This window comes from Rhincodon typus, chromosome 2 (genome assembly GCF_021869965.1).
Source record: "Rhincodon typus isolate 14 chromosome 2, sRhiTyp1.1, whole genome shotgun sequence".
Classification (NCBI taxonomy): Eukaryota; Metazoa; Chordata; class Chondrichthyes; order Orectolobiformes; family Rhincodontidae; genus Rhincodon; species Rhincodon typus.
Window position 1 is genome coordinate 3,675,808 of NC_063333.1, and position 22,560 is coordinate 3,698,367.

At 42.7% G+C, this 22,560-nt stretch overlaps 1 protein-coding gene across 1 annotated transcript in view; it reads left to right on the top strand.

Annotated features, from left to right (window-relative positions):
- Nucleotides 1-21,596, top strand: part of fbxl6 (F-box and leucine-rich repeat protein 6) — a 39,972-nt gene extending 18,376 nt beyond the window's left edge. The window contains exons 5-9 of the mRNA XM_048613544.1: nt 4,211-4,318; nt 7,626-7,739; nt 12,143-12,374; nt 14,709-14,949; nt 19,978-21,596. Coding sequence (XP_048469501.1) covers nt 4,211-4,318; nt 7,626-7,739; nt 12,143-12,374; nt 14,709-14,949; nt 19,978-20,161 — 879 coding nt within the window. The 3' untranslated portion in view covers nt 20,162-21,596. The remainder of the gene's footprint in view (nt 1-4,210; nt 4,319-7,625; nt 7,740-12,142; nt 12,375-14,708; nt 14,950-19,977) is intronic.
- The last annotated feature ends 964 nt before the right edge of the window (nt 21,597-22,560 follow it).

Genomic DNA, 22,560 nt, shown 5'->3' on the forward strand with positions numbered 1-22,560 from the left:
TCACCATAACCCTTAATTCCTTTACTGTTCAAAAATTTATCTAGCCTTGCCTTAAAAACATTCAGCGAGGTAGCTTCAACCGCTTCACTGGGCAGGGAATTCCACAGATTCACAACCCTTTGGGTGAAGAAGTTCCTCCTGACCTCAGTCCTACATCTGCTTCCCTTTATTTTGAGGCAATACCCTCTAGTCCTAGTTTCACCTGCTAGCGGAAACACCTGGCTTGACTGAGGGGTTGTTGATGGGGTATCTCCCTTTGTGATTGAGATCAGATCTAGGGAATAAAATTTAAAAAGAAAAGATGTCTCCTATTTAGGATGGAAAGGAGGGAAGATTTTTTTCTGTTCCTCCAAGGATCATGAGTCTGGAATTAATTTCCCGAGAGACAAGTGGGTGGGTTAATTGATGTTATTTAAGATAGTGAGATAGTTTTTTGATTGACAAGGGAATCAAAGGGCATTGGGGGGTGGGGGGGTAGATAAGGAAGTAGAGTTGAGGCCATAATGAGATCAGCCATAATCTTATCATATGCAGAGCAGGCTTGAGGAGCCAAATGGCCTATTCCTACTCGTAATTGATGTTGCTATGTATGTACCTTGTCTATTGCATTGCTTCGCTGGTTTCTTGCCCATTCAGATACAGGCCATCCAGCCATCATGATTGTTCTTTTTGCATCATGACAGCAAAATCACAGTTCTCACAATCCTCAAAAAACTATCCTTACTCTCTCTAGTCCTGTTGCTATATCTTGCTTGATCCGCGTGTTGAGACCATCACTCTTTTTCTTCGATTATTCTCATTGTTTTGATTTGGAACTGAGTATTGAAATTAAGACTTGAACTTTGAGCAGCAGCTTGTTTAAGAAAAGAATAAAGACAGATGTTTACTGTTGCAAACTGGCCAGGAAGGTAATGCAACTTGATTACTGATCTGAGGACACTGTAGATGACTCGACACCGAGTGGTTGCTATGCTCAAGCTGGCAGCTGGTTTGGATGTTTAATTGTTCAGTCAAGAGAGGACGATTGCTAATCAACCACTCACAAACAAAGTAGATTGAAAAGAGAAAATGAAAACGGTTCCGTGATGGGGTTTGGTAGGAGACAGTGTGATGTTGGAAGTTTCTGGACACTGTCTGTTTTATTTTGCTGTCTCTCTAGTTTCTCTCCTGTTATTGAATTGTTGATTGCTCTGAGAAAAGAATCCAAGTCTATAAGAAATAAGTAAATAATTGTAGAAGTCTGCTGAAACTGTCTGCATTAACCGGTGACTTCGGAATTGAAGCAAGATATACGGTTCTACTTGGCTATGAACAACCCATTGCCCAAGGATTTCAGGAAGGCCTGGTATCCATCATTTGAAACTGTTTATTGAACTGGCAAATTCAAATTCTTTTATTTTCTTTTTAATTTATCTCTTAACTCTGTGTGTGTATGTCTGTCTGTCTGATTGAGAGTGAGAGTTATGATCAAAGATGATTAGATTGTAGATATTAATTAGATTACCTTGTTTATCTGTGATCAGATAAAGTTACATTAATAAAAAAAAATTGTTTTCTTTTAAATCATAAACTTGATGTTACAACATCTTTATTCGTATGGTCTGGTTTGGAACAATTGAGCAATTTGGAGGGTCATTGACTATTTTAATTTCACTGTGTTGAGAATCCAATGATAAAGAGGCTGATTTTGTTTGGCTTGCTATCCTTGCCTCACAAAACTCACAAAGCCCTTCAAAAAGCTGCTGAGGTTTGGTTAGGGAAAGCTTTCAGAACTATGATTTCTGAAAACCAGGAAGCTGTCTCCTTTACAACAAGGTGCAGGGCTGGATGAACACAGCAGGTCAAGCAGTATCATAGGAGCAGAGAGGCTGACGTTTCGGGCCTAGACCCTTCATCAGAAAAGAGGGAGGGGCAGGGGGTTCTGAAATAAATAGGGAGAGAGTGGGAGGCGGATAGAAGATGGATAGGTGGAGAGGAAACAAACAGGTCGAAGAGGCGGGGATGGGGCCAGTAAAGGTGAGTGTAGGTGGGGAGTTAGGGAGGGGATAGGTCAGTCCAGGGAGGACGGACAGGTCAAGGGGGCGGGATGAGGTTAGTCGGTAGGAGATGGAGGTGCGACTTGAGGTGGGAGGAGGGGATAGGTGGGAGGAAGAACAGGTTAGGGAGGCAGGGACGAGCTGGACTGGTTTTGGGATGCGGTAGGGGGAGGGGAGATTTTGAAACTTGTGAAATCCACATTGATACCATTGGGCTGCAGGGTTCCCAAGCGGAATATGAGTTGCTGTTCCTGCAACCTTCGGGTGGCATCGTTGTGGCACTGCAGGAGGACCAGGATGGACATGTCGTCTGAGGAATGGGAGGGGGAGTTGAAATGGTTCGCGACTGGGAGGTGCAGTTGTTTATTGCGAACCGAGCGTAGGTGTTCTGCAAAGCGGTCCCCGAGCCTCCGCTTGGTTTCCCCGATGTAGAGGAAGCCATACCGGGTACAGCGGATGCAGTATACCACATTGGCAGATGTGCAGGTGAACATCTGCTTGATGTGGAAAGTCTTCTTGGGGCCTGGGATGGGGGTGAGGGAGGAGGTATGGGGGCAGGTGTAGCACTTCCTGCGGTTGCAGGGAAAAGTGCCGGGTGTGGTGGAGCTGGAGGGGAGTGTGGAGCGGACAAGGGAGTCACGGAGAGAGTTGTCCCTCCGGAAAGCAGATAGGAGTGGGGAGGGAAAGATGTCTTTGGTGGTGGGGTCGGATTGCAGATGGAAGTGTCGGAGGATGATGTGTTGGATCCGGAGGTTGGTGGGGTGGTACGTGAGGACAAGGGGGATTCTTTTTTGGTTCTTATTGCGTGGACGGGGTGTGAGGGATGAGTTGCGGGAGATGTGGGAGACACGGTTGAGGGCGTTCTCGACCACTGAGGGGGGGAAGTTATGGTCCTTGAAAAACGAGGACAACTGAGATGTACGGGAGTGGAATGCCTCATCCTAGGAGCAGATGCGGCGGAGGCGAAGGAATTGGGAATAGGGGATAGCATTTTTGCAGGAAGGTGGGTGGGAGGAGCAGTATTCTAGGTAGCTGTGGGAGTCAATGGGCTTGAAATGAATATCGGTTTCTAGGTGGTTGCCCGATATGGAGACAGAGAGGTCCAGGAAGGGGAGAGAGGTGTTAGAGATGGTCCAGGTAAACTTAAGGTTGGGGTGGAAGGTGTTAGTGAAGTGGATGAACTGTTCGAGCTCCTCGTGGGAGCACGAGGCGGCGCCGATACAGTCATCAATGTAACAGAGGAAGAGGTGGGGTTTGGGGCCGGTGTAGGTACGGAAGAGGGATTGTTCCACGTAACCTACAAAGAGGCAGGTGTAGCTTGGGCCCATGCGGGTACCTATGGCTACCCCCTTTGTCTGTAGGAAGTGGGAGGAATTGAAAGAGAAGTTGTTGAGGGTGAGGACGAGTTCGGCTAAGCGGATGAGGGTGTCAGTGGAGGGGGACTGGTCGGGCCTGCGGGACAGGAAGAAGCGGAGGGCCTTAAGGCCATCTGCATGGGGAATGCAGGTGTAGAGGGACTGGACATCCATGGTAAAGATGAAGTGTTGGGGACCAGGGAATTGGAAGTTCTGGAGGAGGTGGAGGGCGTGGGTGGTGTCATGGACATAGGTAGGGAGTTCCTGGACCAAGGGGGAGAAAATGGAGTCCAGATAGTTGGAGATCAGTTCGGTGGGGCAGGAGCAGGCGGAGACAATGGGTCGACCAGGGCATTCAGGTTTGTGGATTTTGGGAAGGAGATAGAAGCGGGCGGTGCGAGGTTGGGGAACGATGAGGTTGGAGGCCGTGGTTGGGAGGTCACCTGAGGTGATGAGGTTGTGGATGGTTTGGTGCTCAGGGGTGGGGTCATGATCAAGGGGGCGGTAGGAGGAGGTGTCGGAGAGTTGGCGCCTGGCCTCGGCGATGTAGAGGTCAGTGCGCCATACTACAACTGCGCCTCCCTTGTCCGCGGGTTTTATGGTGAGGTTGGGATTGGAGCGGAGGGAGCGGAGGGCTGCACGTTCTGCGGAGGAGAGGTTGGAGTGGGTGAGAGGGGTGGAGAGGTTGAGGCGATTGATGTCTCGACGGCAGTTGGAGATGAAGAGGTCGAGGGAGGGTCGGAGGCCTTGGGGTGGTGTCCAGGAGGAGGGGGTGTCTCCTTTAGTTTTGACTGCCGTATTGTTTGCTCTTCTTTGCAGATTGACACTGCTGCTGTTGTTAATTTTCTGGAAGCAGCAGGTTCAAATCTCAGACAGCTTTGTGTGACATACAACAGTCGCCTGCACAACATCTTCAATGCCATTGTGGTAAGGCATGTTGTCGAATCAATCTAAAATCATAGAATGTTTAACCAGTAGGAAGCCATTTGGCCTATTGTGTCAAGAGCGACTCATCTATTCCCACTGTCTCACGTTTTCCGTGTATCCTTGAACATTATTTTCCTCAGGAACCCATTATGTTTGAATGGGAGAGAAAAACTTCTGTTGTATGTAAAGTACATTCTACATATTGTGCTTGTATTCCACCACCAAAGTACAAGAAAAGGTACAGTAATATTTAGAAGGCTGGATAGACTGAAAGACTGGCCACGTCTTGCTGGTTGTACTTGGTCTTCGTTTGTTCAACATGTTATTGTAATAAATTAATATTTTAAGTTAAAGATTACTTTGTTAATACTTTGTTATTTTGTTTTTTTCTTATTATTTTACTTTTTTTATTGCTGTCAGGTTGCCATTCATTTTTCTTGTGCTTTACCGAGGCAATCTCTGGATCAGAAGGATATGGGTTCAGTATTGAGAGTGTATTAGATTGCGGAGGTGTTGTCTTTTGGATGAGAAGTTAAACATGAAGCCTTGACTCCTCTTTCAAGTGAACATCAAGGATTCCTTGAAGAATAGAGGAATTTTTGTTGTTACTGGCCAATATTTATCCTTCAACCAACTTCACTTAGAAAATAAATCACATTTCTGTTTGCGAGACCTTGCTATATGCAAATTGTCTGCTGACTTTTATATGTTCCAATGATGATTACTTTGTAAAATTATTTGAAGTAGCTGTAAAGAGCTTTGGAGTTCTGATGTTTTGAAAAATATTAATTAAATGCACATTTTTCTTTATTTCTGAACTTTTCCATTCCCAGCATGACCTTCCATTTATATGTCCCTGCAACAGAATGTGTGGTTTGCCGATTGATTGACCTCTTGCGTCCAGTTCCCACCGCTTCTGACCCAAACCCATCCATTACAGGGGAGGCAATGGCCTCGTGGTATTATCGCTAGACTGTTAATCCAGAGACCCAGGTAATGTTGTGGGACCTGGAATCAAATGCCATCATGGCACATGGTGAAATTTGAACTCTGTAAATACTTGGAATTAACAGTCTGATGATGACCATGAATCCAATGTCGATTGTTGGAAAAACCCATCTGGTTCACTAATGTCCTTTAGGGAAGGAAACTGCTATCCTTACCTGGTCTGGCCAACATGTGACTTCAGACCTACAGCAACGTGGTTGACTCTGAACTGCCCTCTGGGCAATTGGGGATGGGAAATAAATCCTGGCCTAGCCAGTGACACCCTCATTCCCATGAATGAGTAAAGGAAAAAAATCTGTTGGCTTGTTTGAGCTCCTAAACTGTCACAGTTGGCATGGCAACAGGATAGAAAATGAGGGACCTCAGGAAACATTGGATACCCTAAAAATCTGGGTTTTAATAGATTTTAAACGTTTCACAGCTATTGATGTAATTATAAATATAGCCACTGGTATAGTGTAGCAAAAGTAGCAGCCAGTTATGTTCTGTAGCCTCCTGGAAAAAATGATCAGATCAGTACCAGTAGTGTTGATTGGCAGGTATTTGTTGGGCGAGATACAAATTAATTCCCTGAGCTGAAATAGTACTGTGGGACCTTTCCACTTGAAAGAGCAGTGAGGCTTTTAATTTATATTCTCATACAGAAGAGAGCGCCTCTAACAATGCAGCACTCCTTCAGTACGGCACTGGGATGCCACTTTTAGTTTTTATTGTGAATTCCTGGAGTGGGATTTGTTCACGGTACTAGCAGACACAGCCAATGACCATTTAATCTTATTTCATTAGTCATTAAAGCAATAAGTAGTGACCAAGGAGAACTCTACCAAGCATTTGGAATATTGTGAGCAGGTTTGGGCCCCGTATCTAAGGTGGATTTGGAGAGAGTCCAGAGGAGGGTTACAATAATGATACCTGGGATGAAGGGCTTTTTATATGAGGAGTGGTTGAGGACTCTGGGTCTGTACTCGATGGAGGTTAGAAGGATGAGGGGGATCTGATTGAAACTTGCAGAAAACTGAGAGGCCTGGTTAGCATGGATATGGAAAGATGGCTCCAAAAGTAGGAGAGACTAGGATCTGAGGGCAGAGTGTCAGAATGAAGGAGCTACTCTTCAGAACTGAGACGAGGAGGAATTTCTTCAGCCAGAGGATGGTGAATCTGTGGAACTCATTACTGCAGAGGGTTGTGGAGTCGTTGAATGTATTTAAGATAGAGATAGGTTCTTGATTAAGAAGGGGATCAAAGGTTTCAGGGAAAAGGCACAAGAATGGGGTTAAGAAACATATGCATGATATGACTTGATGGGCCAAATGGCCTAATTGTGTTCCTATATCCTATGGTCTTATGATAGTATGAGACTTTGAAAGGGTTTGGAGAGGTTGCGGGGGAATGGGCTGACACTGGCAAATGAGATTTAACGCGGGGAAATGTGAAGTGATTCATTTTGCTAGAAAGAGTGCTGGGAGACAAAATACAAGATTACAGGGGCAGAGAGACTTGGGTGTATATTTGCATAAATCACTGAAGGTGACAGGAGAGCTTACATAGTGCCCTTGGCTGTACCAATAAAGACATAGAGCACAACAAGGAAGTTTTGTTCAACTTATTTAAACACTAATTCATCCTCAAGTGGAGTATTGTATCCTGTTCTAGACACCAGATTTTAGGAAACATGCAAAGACATTACAGATAGGGTAGAGAAAAGATTCATGAGAATGACGTTCCTCATCCTTGGAACCATTAGCATAGATTGGAGAAGTTGGGACTGTTCTCTGTGGAGAAGAGAATGCTGAAAGGAGATTTGAGGGCAGTGTTCAAAATTGTGAGGGTACTGGGTAGGATAGGGAGAAACTGTTTCCTTTAGTAGAAGGATTGAGGACTGAAGGGCACAGTTTGAAAATAATTGCCAAAAGAAGCAATGATGGCATGAAGAGAAACATTTTCAGGTGGCAGGAGGTTATGATCTGGAATGCACTGCCTGAGACTGTGCTGAGGGAAGGTACATTTGAGCCTTTCAAAAGAGAATTGGATCACTATCTGGAAAGGAAACATTTTCAGCATGTGAGGTAAAAGGTGTGAGAGTGGCAGTTTGTGAAGTGCTCCATCAAATGTCCTGCACAGACTAGATGGGTTTTTTAAAGGACTGCTTCTGTGCTGTTACCATTCTATGAGAAGGTGATATTTGGTTCCAGTTTGTTCAGAGGAACGAGCTGGCAGGACATTAACAGTTACAATGAATCATTTTCCAATTGACTGCCTGCTTTACTCACTGGTTTTCTCTTATGATTCTGCCCTGTAGGCAGGCTGCTGTACTGAACTTCGACTGCTGGAGGTGAACACTGAAATCAAGCAGACCAACCCCTACTTCCAGTTCTGCATTGAGATGTTGCAGGCAGGCTGTCCTAAGCTGCAGGTATTTCAGGAGAAATTGCTTCCTACCTTGTCCTTTAGAGAGGTCCATCACCCCTTTCAGTGCCCCTTCCTTAGAAATACAGCATCCATTTTAGCAATCTAATGGCCTATCTGCAACTTCCCTTCATCTTCAAATCCCTCCAGGATGTTTTTACGTTGATTCCTCACAACTCACAGTTTCAATCCCACCTATCAGGCTATTACTGTGTACCTGAAATTAATTTGAAGAATAGAATTAAAGCTGATCTTTATAGATTGCTATGTTTATTTTCAGAGTTGCACGTTACAGGCAAACCCCTCCTAACCCACCAACCATAATTTTAGTCTGTCTACTTAATTTGATTTATTATTGTCACATGTACCGAGGTACAGTGAAAAGTTTTGTTTTGCGTGTAGTACCGGCAGATCATACTATGGAAAGTGCGTAAGTGTAATAGAACAGAGCGAGGAATACAGTGTTATGGCTGCAGAGAAGGCGCACAAAGAGCGAGGTTGGCATTAAATTTAAAATTTGACAGGTCCATTCAAAGTCTAATAACAGCAGGGAAGAAACTGTTCTTAAATCTGTTGTTCAGTGTGTTTAAGCTTTTCTATCTTCTGCCTGACGAAAATTTTGGAAGAGATTATAACCGCAGTGGGCAGGATCTTTGATTATGTTGGCCGCCATTCCGAGGCAACGAGAAGTGTAGATGAATTCAATGGATGGAAGGTTGGTTTGTGTGATGAATTGGGCTGTGTTCACAATTCTCTGCAGTTGCTTACGGTCCTGGGAAGAGCAGTTGTTATACCAAGCTGTGATGCATCCAGATAGAATGCTTTCATAGAAACGTAGAAGCATAGAAGATAGGAGCAGGAGGAGGCCATTTGGCCCTTCAAGCCTGCTCTGCCATTCTTCACGATCATGGCTGATCGTCCAACTCAATAGCCTAATCTTGCTTTCTCTCCATAACTTTTGATTCCATTTGCCCCAAGTGCTACATCTAGTCAACTCTTGAATACACTAAATGTTTTGGCATCAATTACTTCCTGCAGTAATGAATTCCACAGGCTGCATCTGTAAAAATTGGTAAGCGTCTTTTGGACATGTGAAATTTCCTTAGCCTCCTGAGGAAGAAGAAGCATTGTTGTGCTTTTTTGACCGTTACATCAACATGGGTGGACCAGGCCAGATTGTTGGTGATCACCACTCCTAGGAACTTGACTCTTGACCATCTCCACCTCAGCACCATTGATGTAGATAGTGTCATGCTGTCCACTTGCTTCTTGAAGTCAATCAGAGATAGCAAGAACTGCAGATGTTGGAGTCAGAGACAACACAGTATGGAGCTGGAGGAAACAGCAGGCCTGGCAGCATCAGAGGAACAGGAAAGTTGACGTTTTGGATTTTCTGAAGAAGGTCCTGACCTGAAACGTCAACTTTCCTGCTCCTCTGACGCTGCCTGGCCTGCTGTGTTCCTTCAGCTCCACACTGTGTTGTTCCTGAAGTCAATGACCAGCTCGTTTGTTTTGCTGACATTGAGGGAGAGATTGTTTTCTTTGCAAAACCATCCTAGCTTCTATCTCCTTCCTGTATTCTGTCTCGTCATTGTTTGAGATCTGGTCTATAATGGTGTTGTTGTCAGTGAACTTGTAGATAGAGTTAGGACGAAATTTGGCTATATAGGGAATGCAATAAGGGGCTGAGTTCGCAGACTCGCGGGGCACTGGTGTTGAGGATTGTCGTGGAGGAGGTGCTGTTGCCTCTTCTCACTGATTGCGGTCTGTGGATCAGGAAGTCAAGGATCCAGTTGCAGAGGGCGGAGGAGAGACCTAGGTCTTGGAGTTTGGAGGCTAGTTTGGTCAGAATTATGGTGTTGAAGGTGGAGCTGTTCTCAATGATTAGGAGCCTGGCATAGGCAAGCTTGCTATCCAGATGTTCGGAGGATGAGTGTAGGGACAGGGAGGTGGTGTCTGCCCTGGACCTGTTATGACAGTAGGCAAATTGCAGGGGAACAAGGCAGGCTGGGAGGCTAGAGTTGAAATGAGTCATGATTAACCTCTCAAAGCACTTCATAATTATTGGGTCAGAACCACCAGGTGGTAGTCATTGAGGCATGCTGCATGAGGTTTTCGTTGGTTTTGAGATGATGGTGGTGGTCTTGAAGCAGGTGGGAACTTCAGAACTACTTAGAGGGCAAAAATTAATTCCTAAGCTAAGTCTACAACCTTCGTACAATTCAACATAATTGGTATACAGTTGTTAGCTACTGAACCTCACAGTACCTAAATTGTTAACTTGGTCCATTTTGTTTTCTTCTGCCATGGGGACAAAGGTCACAGAAGGAAATGAGGTAGGCCTCCTAAGACTGAGATGAGGAGAAATTTCTTCATCCAGAGAATGGTGAACCTGTGGAATTCTCTGCCACAGAAAGCAACTGAGGCCAAATATTGAATGCTTTCAGGAAGGAGTTGGACATAGTTCTCAGGGCTAACGGAATCAAAAGTATGGGAGAAAGTGGGAACAAGGTACTGAGTTGGATGATCAGCCATGATGATATGATGGTGGAACAAGGCTTGAAGGGTTGAATGGCCTACCTCTCCTATTTTCTGCATTTCCATATTTCTACATGGGTATCGCTGGCAAACCTAGCAAGCCTGGAAGGTGATAAAGGGCCAGTCTGTTCCGCCATTCCGTGAGATCATGGCTAACCTGTGGCCTAACTCCATATACCTTCCTTTGGCACATATCCCTTAGCACTTTTACTTATCAAACATTTATCTATCTCAGATTTAAAATTAACAATTGATCCAGAATCAGCTTTTGTGGAGAAGAGTTCCAAACATCTACCATGCTTTGTGTGTAGAAGTGCCTCCCAACATCTCTATTGAATAGTCCGGCCCTAATTCTCAGACTAGCCTCAACCAGTGAAAATAATTTATCTACCTTGTATTTTCCTGTTAATATCTCAAAGACTTTGATCAGATCACCCATAATCTTCGAAATTCCTACTTTGTGTAATCTCTCCTCATAATATAACCTCTGAAGTCTAGATACCATTATTGTAAATCTGTGTTGTTCTCCCTCCAAGACCAATACATCCTTCCTATATTCTTTCCTTCTATAACTACATCCTTGCTCCAGTCCTCTAAATATAAAGGCCAGCAATCCATTAGCTTTCTTAATTATTTTCTGCATCGGTTCATAGCATTTAAAGAACTGTGCACATAAACTCCCAAGTCTCTTTAGGCATCCACCGTATTTAAGTTCATACCATTCAGAAAGTACCCTGATCTATCCCTTCTTGGTCGAAAATGGATAACCTTACACTTGCTTGCATTGAACATCATCTGTCACAGTTTCACCCATTCACCTAGTCTATCAATATTCCTTTGTAATTTTACGCTACCATTCACACTGTCTACAATGCAAGTACAGCACTTACACACAACGTACAATGCTCCCTAACTTTGTGTCATCGGCAAATATATGACTTTCTATGCCATTGTCCAAGTCGCAGTTAAATGAAACTTGACGAATTGCTGTGGTGCATCTCTATACTGTCACTGCTCACAGGGAAGGTTCAGGAGAAGGCGTTGGGGTGGAAGAGTTGAGGAGTGGGAGGGTCAGTGACAGGGAATTAACCAGCCAATGTTAAAGCAAAGCAGCAGATAATGGGACAACAGATTCAAGGACAGCTTCTTCCCTGCTGTTATCAGACTTGAACGGACCTCTTAAATGTTAATATTGATCTCTTTCTGCACCTTCTCTGAGGCTGTAACAGCGTATTATAGAATCATAGAATCCCTATTATGTGGAAGCAGGCCATTCAGCCCATCAAGTCCACACCAACCCTTCGAAGAGCAGATGCACCAACTAATCCCTGTAACCCTGCATTTACAATGGCTAGCCTGCACATCCCTGGACATTATGGGCAATTTAGCATGGCCAGTCCACCTATCCTGCACAACTTAGGACTGTGGGAGGAAACCGGAGCACCTAGAGGAAACCCATGCAGATACAGGGAGTATGTTTGTTTGGAGTTTGCACAGTTGCCCGAAGCTGGAATCAAACCCGGTCCCCTGGCGCTGTGAGGTAGCAGTGCTAACCACTGGGCCTCCGTGCCACCCAGTGTACAGCGTAACAGTGTATTCTGCACTCTGTTCTGCTACCTGATGCGCTTTGTGTGGGTAAGATCAGTCTGTACAGCATGCAAGACAATATTTTAACACATTAAAATTCAAAAAAACAAATTATCATACATCTCAGATCATCATTGTTAGCAATGGCCTTGCAATTACTGGCCTAGTTTTGCACTGTGATCTCTTATTCTTTTCCTGTATGTACAGCAGCACTCACTCATAGTTTAGACCTCGTCCCTTCTAATCCTAGGCTTTCAGAACCTAATCTAACAAATTCTTGTGCAGGTGCTGAGGCTCCTGAACTTAACCTGGTTCCCGAAAGCTTGCACTATGATCGTTTCACCAGAAGTTGGTTTCTCAGAGTTGGAAGAGTTGTGCTTGGCCACATCGTCATTTTCATTGGTTACTGATGAAGTTCTGGTAAAGCTACTGCACTTGTCATCTAGGCTACGGACATTAGACCTGAGAGGCTGCTATCGGATCACATCAGCAGGGTTACAACTTTTACCCTGTCAAGGTAAGGACATGTTTCTCTCAAGTCACTCTTTATGATCCCTTTACCTTCGTTATCATTAGGGTAGTTTGTTTTATGCTTATTTAACATTTAAGCTGTATTGCTACAAAGAGATCAATTTTCTAGGTTGTTGATATCCTCAGGCACTCCCAGGTCCAGTACAAAATGTTTTATATGCAGAATAAGTCATTGTTATGCCCTATTGTGTTCTCCCAGTCAAGTATAGTATAGGTTAGATATGAAGTCAAGCTTCCAATGTTCAGTCCTAAGAGCAAGTACAGCCATTCCACACAAGGTAAAGCTTTGGTAACGTTTTTGCATCAAGCACCCCCGGGACAAGTACAGCACAGGTGTGATACTGAGTAAAACTATCTCTACGCAGACCCTTCAAACAATTCGGGAGATTGAACGTACATCAGGTGCAGATGGCACTTATTGACCATCGCTTGTTGCCCTGACAATATGGTGATGGGCTTTTGCCTTGAACTACTGCAGTCCAACCCATGTGTATGGGTTGTGCAATTTTGGTAGGAGTTTGCTTTCTTTATTTGATTTCAGGTGAGTTATCCTGCAGACAAATTTTGGAGGATCTGCAGCAAAAAATGCATTCTTCTTACCACAGTGACTGCATCCTTGTACTTAGACCTGAAAGAATCAGCTGTCTCAGTATCTCATGACAAAAAAAGTCCTTAAGCACCTTGATGGCTGTCTGGAGCCTGCAATAAGATCCAAGCGCAACTCCTCCAATTCATCTTCCACAAAAAATGGACTTATCATAGGCTGAATGGCAAATAGTCTGCATCCACCTGAAAGCAAAGAAATAGAGAATAATTGAGAGACTAATAAGAATGAGGAACTTCACATAACGTGTTAAAGAAACTTAAGAGACTTAAAGCTGACAAATCTCTGGGACTCTGATTGTCTGTGTCCTAACGTTATCAAAACAGTTGTAGGGATGGTAATGAAATGTTTCTAAGTTTCTCTATATTCAGGAGCAGGCTCAGTGGGTTTGTTAGTTCACGAATGTTCATTGAGTGTATTCATGGCTGGGATGGAGAGATTTTTGATGTCTCAGTGTATCGTGGAATCTTAGATATGGGCAGGAAAATAGATTTGAGGTCAAAGGTCAGCCCTGATTGTATTGAATGTGGAAGTGGGCTGTTTGAACCATGCGATCTGCTACTATTAAATTCTTAAGGAACTGAAAAATCTGAGACAATCTGGGCCCAATTCTGCATGCTGCAAGGCACAAGGCCCTTGCCTAAACCATTGTGCAGTTGCACCGTTTTTAGTGTCTAGTCTTGATTTCCAATATGGAGGACGGTGGAGTCCATGTACTTTGTTTTTAATCAGCTCTGTGCAATTTATATTTACCAGACCTATCCTATTTAGTTTAATTTCATTGTAACCACAGATAAAACTCTCCCAGAAGGCAGACCTCCAAAATTTCTCCTTGGCCTAAAAGATAATTTGAATGAAATATAAAACTTAACACTCATGATAGTCTTTTGAGGCTTCAGAGATAGGGTTTCACCGCACCTCAATGTCTGTACCAATGGCAGTCAATCACATCCCTCCTGTGCTCTCATTTGACTGTGGGAGAGTTGCTGTCCATCATTTCTGGGTCTCCATTCAAGTTGTTTGTAGATTATTGACTGGAGATATTAGGCTGTTATGGTTGTGTTCTCGTGGTTCTAAACAGAGGAATTGAGCAGAGAGGTAAACTGCAGCTCCTAAACTGTATTCCTCCTTCCCTCCTGCCAGCCTGCTTCTTGGTCTGTGGCTGCACAGTTGTCAAGATCTTACCCTGGAGGAATTGTGTATACATTTGTATGCTGCCTATACAAAAATCTGCATTTACGTAGCTCCTCATAACTTGAGAAACAGAATTTGACACCAACTCACAGAAGGAGTTGTTAAGATAGTTAGTTAAAAAGAATACAGAAAGATAGAGAAATATGAGGGAAGAATTCACAAGTTTTACAGCATGGCCATTATACAACAGTATAGAATATAAAAATTGTGAATTGCAAGAGGCCATATGCGAGGATTGCAGAGATATCTGATGATTGTAAGGCTGGAGGTGATTACTGACATAGGGAAGGTGGAGGCCATCGGGTTTTAAGATGAAAATTTTAAAATTGAGTTGCCAGATTGGGAGCAGATGTAGGTCAGCAAGCACAGGAGTGACGGCTGCATTACTTCAGACTGTTCCTGACGACAATCAACTTTAAGCTAGTTCCTCACTGAGCTTGCAACCCCTGCCTTCTACCCATCTGTACAGGTTAAAGGACTACATTGTTTTCTTATGAAACTCTCTACTTGTTCCAACTCTAGACCTGGCACGGCTTTTCCTGGGACTTTACTGTAGCACCACCACCCTGCTGTTGGCTAAACAGGGCTCTGAGCAGATGGCATTGAAGTGGAGGCATTCTTTACAAGAACTCGATCTCACTGGGCAGTGCTACAGTGAGAAAGACCTTGAGCTGGCCATGGAAATCCTAGCAGGGACTGAGGGAAACCATCTTCTGCGATCCTTAAACCTGGCTGGGACAAAGGTCACATTGGAAGCCATCAGGTATTCATCATTAAGATGTGATAATCAGTATGGTCTCTTTCTCTTAAAAATTGTCAGGAGAATTAGCATGAAAAGAATGCATTAAGCGAATTCTATGATTCTGCATCAAAATCTGGTTATATACTGAGGAAAGAAACATTTGCTGGGTTATGGGGAAAGACAAGGGAATGAAACTGTTTAGACTTACAGAATAAAACAAAGAACTGTGAATGCTGGAAATCTGAAGCAAAAACAGAAATTGCTAAAGACACTCTGGTCTAGCAGCATCTGTGGACCGAAAGCAGAATCAATGTTTCAAGTTTGCTGGCCCTTCTTTGAAGTGACACTGTCACTGGACTAGTAACCTAGAGCCGAGGCTGCTGTTCTGCAGATATGGGTGCAAATCCCACCTCGGCAGATGGTGAAATTGGAATTCAGTAAAGTTGGCTATGAACTATTAATGAATATTGACCTTGCCTGCAATGCCCACATCCCATCAATGAATAAAACTAAATCATCCCCCTCCCCTTTTTTATAGACACCAAATAATGTTGTCGACATTTTTCTTATGAATAGAGTGTCAGAATTGAGTTTAGCATCAGAAAATGATGGCAAATACCAGAAATGTGCCCCAGGAATGAATGTAAGTCTGAGGCTTAATGAACATTGAGCTTCAGGTATTAAATTATTGTCCCAGTTCAGGGGATTTATGGCCGACGGGGACAGTCTCCCGTGAATAAATTACTGGTCCTAGAACAGGAAAATTGAATGATGAAGCTCATCTCTATACTTGCAGGTTGCAGTTTTTTTTGATCTTAGTTGTCCAGAGCTGGCCTAAATTGTTGACAATAGGTGAAACTATAGACTCAGATGTTTATAGTGCAGGAGACCATTTGGCCCATCATTTCCAAGCTAGCCAGCTCATTCAATGTTTTATATTGGAAAGCTTTTTCCAATGTGGTTTTATTCCTCGAGCTTTTTTAAAACATTTTACACAGACAATTGTTTACTTATGGATCACGTAAATCTTATCAGGTTTGGCAATGAATTACTTTAGGGCCTGTACTAGAAATAACAGGCTTAGGCTGCCCTGAGGTAGTTCTGAGGAAGGGTCACTGGACCCAAAACATTAACTCTGATTTTTTCTTCACAGATGCTGCCAGACCTGCTGAGCTTTTCCAGCAACTACTGTTTTTGTTCCTAGGCTGTCCTGTGTTTGTCAGCCAGTAAACTGCTATAGAAGCATTCTGTTTAAGATGGAGGAGAGAGCTTTTATAATATTATAAAAAAGCTGTATTATAAAATATTCAATACATTTCTTAGATTTCATTATAGTTATTAGACAGTGAGCACTGAAGTGAGGCAGCTTCATTTGTGTATAGCACTATCGCCCATAAAGCAAAGAAAGAAATAAATCATCAGTTCTAACTCGGGAACAAATTTTGGTGTTGAAGATGACAGAAAAATGTTAAGCGATTGGGCAAAAACTTGGAAGATGGAACATAATGGAGTTATGCATTTTGGTGGGAAGAATTAAAGGTGTTGCATTTAAATAGAGAAAAACTGCAAAAAGCTACAGCTTTGGGATTTGGGATCCTTGTGTATGAGTCATAGAAAGCTAGCAAATAAGCTCAGCAGGTAAAAGGGAAGGCAAAGAGAATGAAGTATAAAAGTAAGAAAATTTTGTTAAAACTATCCAAGCCTTAGACCACATCTAGAATATTGTGAGTAGTTTTGGCCCCCTTCAGTAAGGAAAATATACTGCAATTGTAGGCAAACTGGACAAAGTTCACGAGATTGATTCTGTTTATGGTCACTGTCCTCTGTGCCTTAACCTTTTCACCAGTTTATTTCTCTTTGCTTTTGGACTTTATTAAAATCCTCAATTTTCTCTTCTCCCAATAGAACATGCACAGCTTCTCCAATTTATCCACAAAACCAAATTTCCTAATCCCTGGATCCATCCATCCTTTCTGAAGCCCTTCCATTGTCAAACACTGCATGTAATGATGGCAGGGGGAGAAGAGATGACCTAGTGGTATTATCACTGGACTGTTAATTCAGAGACCCAGTTAATGTTGGGGAATACAGGTAGTGGAATTTGAATCCAATAAGAATTTTGGAATTAAGAGACCAATGATGACTGTTGTCAATTTTTGGAAAAATCCATCTAGTTCACGAATGTACTTTAGGGAGGGAAAACTTATTACCTGATCTGGCCTGCATGTGATGCAGACCTACAGCAATGAGATTGCCTCTTCGCTGCCTTCAGGGAATTAGGCTTGGGCAATAAATGTCAGTGATGCTGACATCCAGTGCATGAATAAATAAAAGGTTGAGCCTGAACCAGTGTGTAATGACACCAACACAGCTAGACTGAATTGGACTCGCTATCACTAGATTCACAACATGGTGAAATTAAAACATTTGATGACCCTCAAAATTGCTTAATTGTTCCTAACCAAACTTTACAAATGACAGACGTTGGACACCCAAAGTTATAACTTTAACAAAAAATTAACAATGTATTATTAATTTTGTAACTTTAGCAGAACACAAATAAACTACAAGGTAGTCTCATTAATATCTACAATCTTTCTTTGATTACCAACCTCCCTCATACATTGACAAACAGAGTTAAGGAATAAATTAAGAAAAATTGTAAATTGCCAGTTCATTAACTGTTTCAGTGATGAAAAGCCGATGGATCGTATTACAGGCGAGTAGGATTGTACCTTGTTTGAATTCCAAAGACAATGGACAGTAAAAACTGCCTCTGCAGAGCTTTGAAGATTTTTCCTTATTTCTTAAAGACTGGGATTCTTTCCTTAGGACTTTCAACAAGTCAACTGGAGAATAACTAGAGAGAGCAAAACCAAGCAACATGTTGCTACAGCTTCCAAAGCAGCAATCTGCCTCCTGCCCAAAAAACCCAGTCAAAACCAGTTGACCTTTTGGTTTCTCTTTCTCCTTCCTTGATGGACCAATTCGCATGCAACCAATTGCAAGACCCTGAGCATAGCAACATCTTTGTGCTGATTTGTCTTCTTACAGCAGTAATTAACTTGCTTTATTTTTCCATTCCAGACCCCTGGAGCAAACATCTTTTTGTTCTCTCCATTTTTTTTTTGAAACAGGTTGTTGTTCAACGTTCAGTTCTCAACTGCAACTCAGTTTCAAACCAAAAATGAGAAAAGTAAAAGAAAAATAATGATATTCTCAACAAGCATTTTATAGAGTTTTGTTATTATATCCTTGCTTTTGTACTTTGATACTCTAAACTATTATTAATAACACCCAGTCTCCCATTTGCTTCATTGGCTCAGAGTTAGGAACACTATCACTATGCCACAAGTCCTTAAGTATTTTTATATAAACCTATTCAAACATGATGTGACACATTTCCAGTGCAGGTTGGACTTGATCCCTCAACCTCTGGGCTGGAGCTGGGGAAACTACACTACCACTGTGTCACAGCGTTACATAACCCCTTACTTTGTGTTCATGCCAAAGTTGACCACTTCACACTTATCTGGATTAAATTTCATGGCCATTTACCTGCATATAACTCCTTTAGGTGTATCATTGTCCCCACTATCCTGTTCACAATACTTGCAAGTTGAAGTCTTGCATTTCAGCATGCTGTGGCTTTGAGCTGTTTTGAGCCCAAATTATAGCGATAAATAATCAACTAAACCACTGACAACAAAACCAGAGGTTGCTGGAGAAGCTCAGCAGGTCTGGTCTGGCAACATCTGTGAAGAAAAAATCGGAGTTAACATTTTAGGTCCGGTGACCCTTCCTCAGAACTCTGATTTTTTTCTTCACAGACGCTGCCAGACCTGCTGAGCTTTTCCAGCAACTTCTGTTTTGTTTCCTGATTTACAGCATCCGCAGTTCTTTTTGGTTTTTCACCAAATCATTGAGTTTGCTGAAGCAGAAAGAACTATCAAGGCGTAAGCTTAGTTGCTTTGAGAGATGCATTTAATTACATAAACAAATATGTGAGAAAGAAATTTTCAGTACGTGAGCCTCAGTTGCCTATTACCTATAACATGAATATCAATAACTAAAGGAAGCGACTGAGTATATGTTCGTGTTTGCTGATCCTACAAAAGATGGAAAGTAAAGCTGTGAAGAGAAGCAGAAGAAAATAAGCCAGGTAATCAGGCAAGAAATTAGCAGATAAAGTTATAATATGGGGACATGTGAAATTATCCACTTTGGTTGAAGACAGAAAAGCAGTTTTTTTAAAAAATTAAAAACCTAGGGATCAGTAAATATAGTTTTGCAGGGGTTGGAGATGGTCCTTGTACATGTAGCATGCAGATATAGAAAACACTTTGGCATGCTTTTCCTTATTCTTTCATTGGACTTGCGCGTTGCCAATCCCTAATTACTCTTGAACTTCGTGGCTTGCTAGACCATTTCTGAGGTCAGTTAAGGATCAATCACATTACTGTGGATCTGGAATTGCATGTGGACTAGATCAGGTAAGGACAGAAATCCACTTCCCAAGAGGCCACTAATGAACCAAATCAATTCTTTTCAATATCAACGATATTTTCGTAGTCAGCCTTACTGAGATTAGCTTTCAATTCCAGATTTTATTGATTGAATTTAAATTCCACCAGCTGCTTTGATGGGATTTGAACCTGTGATGCCTAAGTACTGGTCTTTAATCTAAGGAGACACAAGGGAATTTAAGGGACATGGTAATAAGGAAGGAAAATTGAGTAATTGCTCAGCCATGATCTTGCTGAATGGAATAGTAGGCTTAGTGATTTTCTCCTATTTAGATCTTGTGTAGTGGAGTATGTGCTGATAGGGTTGGATGAAAAGAAATGGTAGGAAGCTCAAATGCAGCTTAAATACTGGTCTGGATGGTTATGTGGAATAGCTTATTTCTGTTCAATGCCATGTAACCATCCAGATTCTGAACCCTTGCATGCAGGTCATAAATCTACCAGGAATCTTCTGATTTTCTGGCTGTTATTTCTGGTCATTGGAGTAATATTGCCCTTTCATTTTCTTGTCCGTATCCTGCAGAGTTGTGGTGAGCAGCAGCCCCAATTTGAACTACCTGAACCTGACTTCCTGCCGCTGCCTCCCTCGTGGGCTTAAACGCATCTACCGAGGCCAGGATGAGATCTCCCAGTTTGTCAACCGCTTGCTGGGCAGCACAGAGAACAGCAGGTCAACAGTGACCGTGGACCACAAGGAGCGATTGTGAAGCTAGTGGCCTGCTTTCAAATACCAGCAAAGGCCGAGTTGCAAATTCAACGGGTGGTGTGACTGACTCACTTTCTTAAACAAAGTGCATGCGCGCGCGTGCATGTGCGTGCATGTAGGTGTGTCTGTGTGTATGTATATGTGTGTATGCGCGCGTCTGTGCCTCCAGCTCCCTCCAAAAAGTTCAAAGCACAATCAGTAAATAAAACATAAAAAATATGGTCTGTACTCCAATGTGAGATCAGTTTCAAGCAACTGTAATGAATGCACATTTACAAATAATCAAAAAATGTTGCCAAGCAATAGATACCCTGAAACAGAGTTTATAAGACTGTACTGGAGGTATGGTGCTTTGTTGATGTTGAGGAAAATTTACAAGGTTAATGTGACTTTAAAAGTAAGAGCTCAGACAGATAACACTGTAACTGAGCCTGATTTGAAGTGCAGAATAAGCGTTCTTTTTGAGATTGTATGTTTATCTGTTGATGAGTTCCTGTTTCTCGATGCAGCAGTTACAATATTCTACTTCCTCCTTTCTCAGCTGCTGAATGTAGACTGATGACCAGTTTTCCAGCCCTATAAGTCTACTGTACAATTTAACAGTCGTTTTTAAAATAGCTTAGTAGGAGCACTGTAGGGAAGGTGAACAGGTAGTGCCTTGTGTTTGCCTTCTGTAGCCTCCCACCTTTTTGTAGCCTCACTCTTAAATTGAAGTTCTTTCCTCTTCTCAACGGTGCTAAATGGTAATTGTATTTTTACATTTGAATGGAAGAGCAAAGGTCATTGTTGTGAATATTTGAATCATGGTATATTCCTGAAAATATTAATTCAAATTCAAAGTTTTTTATATGAGGTTTTGTGCTGCAGTGTTATCATTCTCAGGAAAAACAAGGTAGCTTTCCTAAATGCCTAAGCAACTGAGCAGTTTGGGTGCTAAATATGTTCCTCCCAGATGACATGGCAATTAGCCTGACCAGGAACTCTTTACGCAACTAGCAACCCTTCCTCCAAGGGTTGAGTTGTCTAAAGAAGTATAAAGTCTAAGATCTTCAAAGTCCTGCTCTGGAAACCAATGCAAGTACCTGGACAGGGAAAGGGCTAAACCTGGCAGCTGCAACCATAGCACACTCCCATAGCACACTCCCATGTCAAGAATTGTATGTGTTGATTGCCACATGGCTAAGAACTATTGAGCTGTCATCCCATTAAGTTCCTTTATGAGCTGGAGTGGGCACATTGGCAGTGATGCGGGATGTCCTAGTGAGCATTCCAACTACAATAATGTTCAGCAGCTGCAAAACCAACGATTGATGTTTTTATGATCTGGCAATATATATTCTACAAAAATGTTTTTTGAACTCATTAATAAAATCAATGTATAGATAAATGGAATGTGTAAATATACATATATGTAATTAAATATTTGTAAACCTAAATATTTAGTAATTTCCATTTTTAGCTTATGAGAATATGACCAAAAGATTTGATTAGAATATGATCATGATCGGCTTTCCTTAAAGTAAACAAAGAAAACGTTTCCGAAGGGGTTTAGTACCTTCGGCAAGATGACAGCAGGCTAACTCGCTCCACTCTGCTCGCCAGTTCTCTCTCTTTTCATTTCTCCCCCCATTCTCTCTCCCTTTGTAGTAATTCTATACCCCCCACCCCTCTTAACTATCTGCCTAAGGAGGCTGGAAGGAGCTGGGTTGCGACTGGGAACCACATGGCGGGAGCTGAACACGTGGGTTGTGTCCTGCAGCGACGGAGGATTGAGCGTGGGCTACAGCGACAGCGGTGGATCAAGAGTGGACTGGTGAGAGCAGGCCAGTGAGGCAGCCTGAAGTGAGACGATGGCAGTGGCATGGCATGGGCTGGAAAGCCCGGAGCAGGATTCTGGCAGTGGCATGGTGAGGGCTGGAAAGCCCAGAGGGGGAACTGCGGCAGTGGAAAGGGAAGTTGGACTTTCTTAAGTTAGAGAGATAGTAGGAACTGCAGATGCTGGAGAATCTGAGATAACAAGGTGTAGAGCTGGAAGAACACAGCAGGCCGAGCAGCATCAGAGGAGCAGGAAGGCTGACGTTTCGGGCCTAGACCCTTCTTCAGAAATCTTTCCTGCTCCTCCTTTCTTAAGTTATCTGTTTTTCCTTATCTTATTCTAAGTTAGTGCATGGCGCCATGTATGTATGGTGAAGGTACACACTTTTCACTGTATTTTTACATTGAACACACGTGTCAATTAATGATTCAATTAGTAATTACATTTTTTAACTTTTTTATTCTTTTGTGGGACATGGTTGTTGCTGGCTGAGCCAGCATTTATTGCCCATCACTAGGTGCCCTTCAGAAGGTGATGGTGAGCTGCCTTGAACTGATGCAGTCCATCTGCTGTAGGTAGACCCA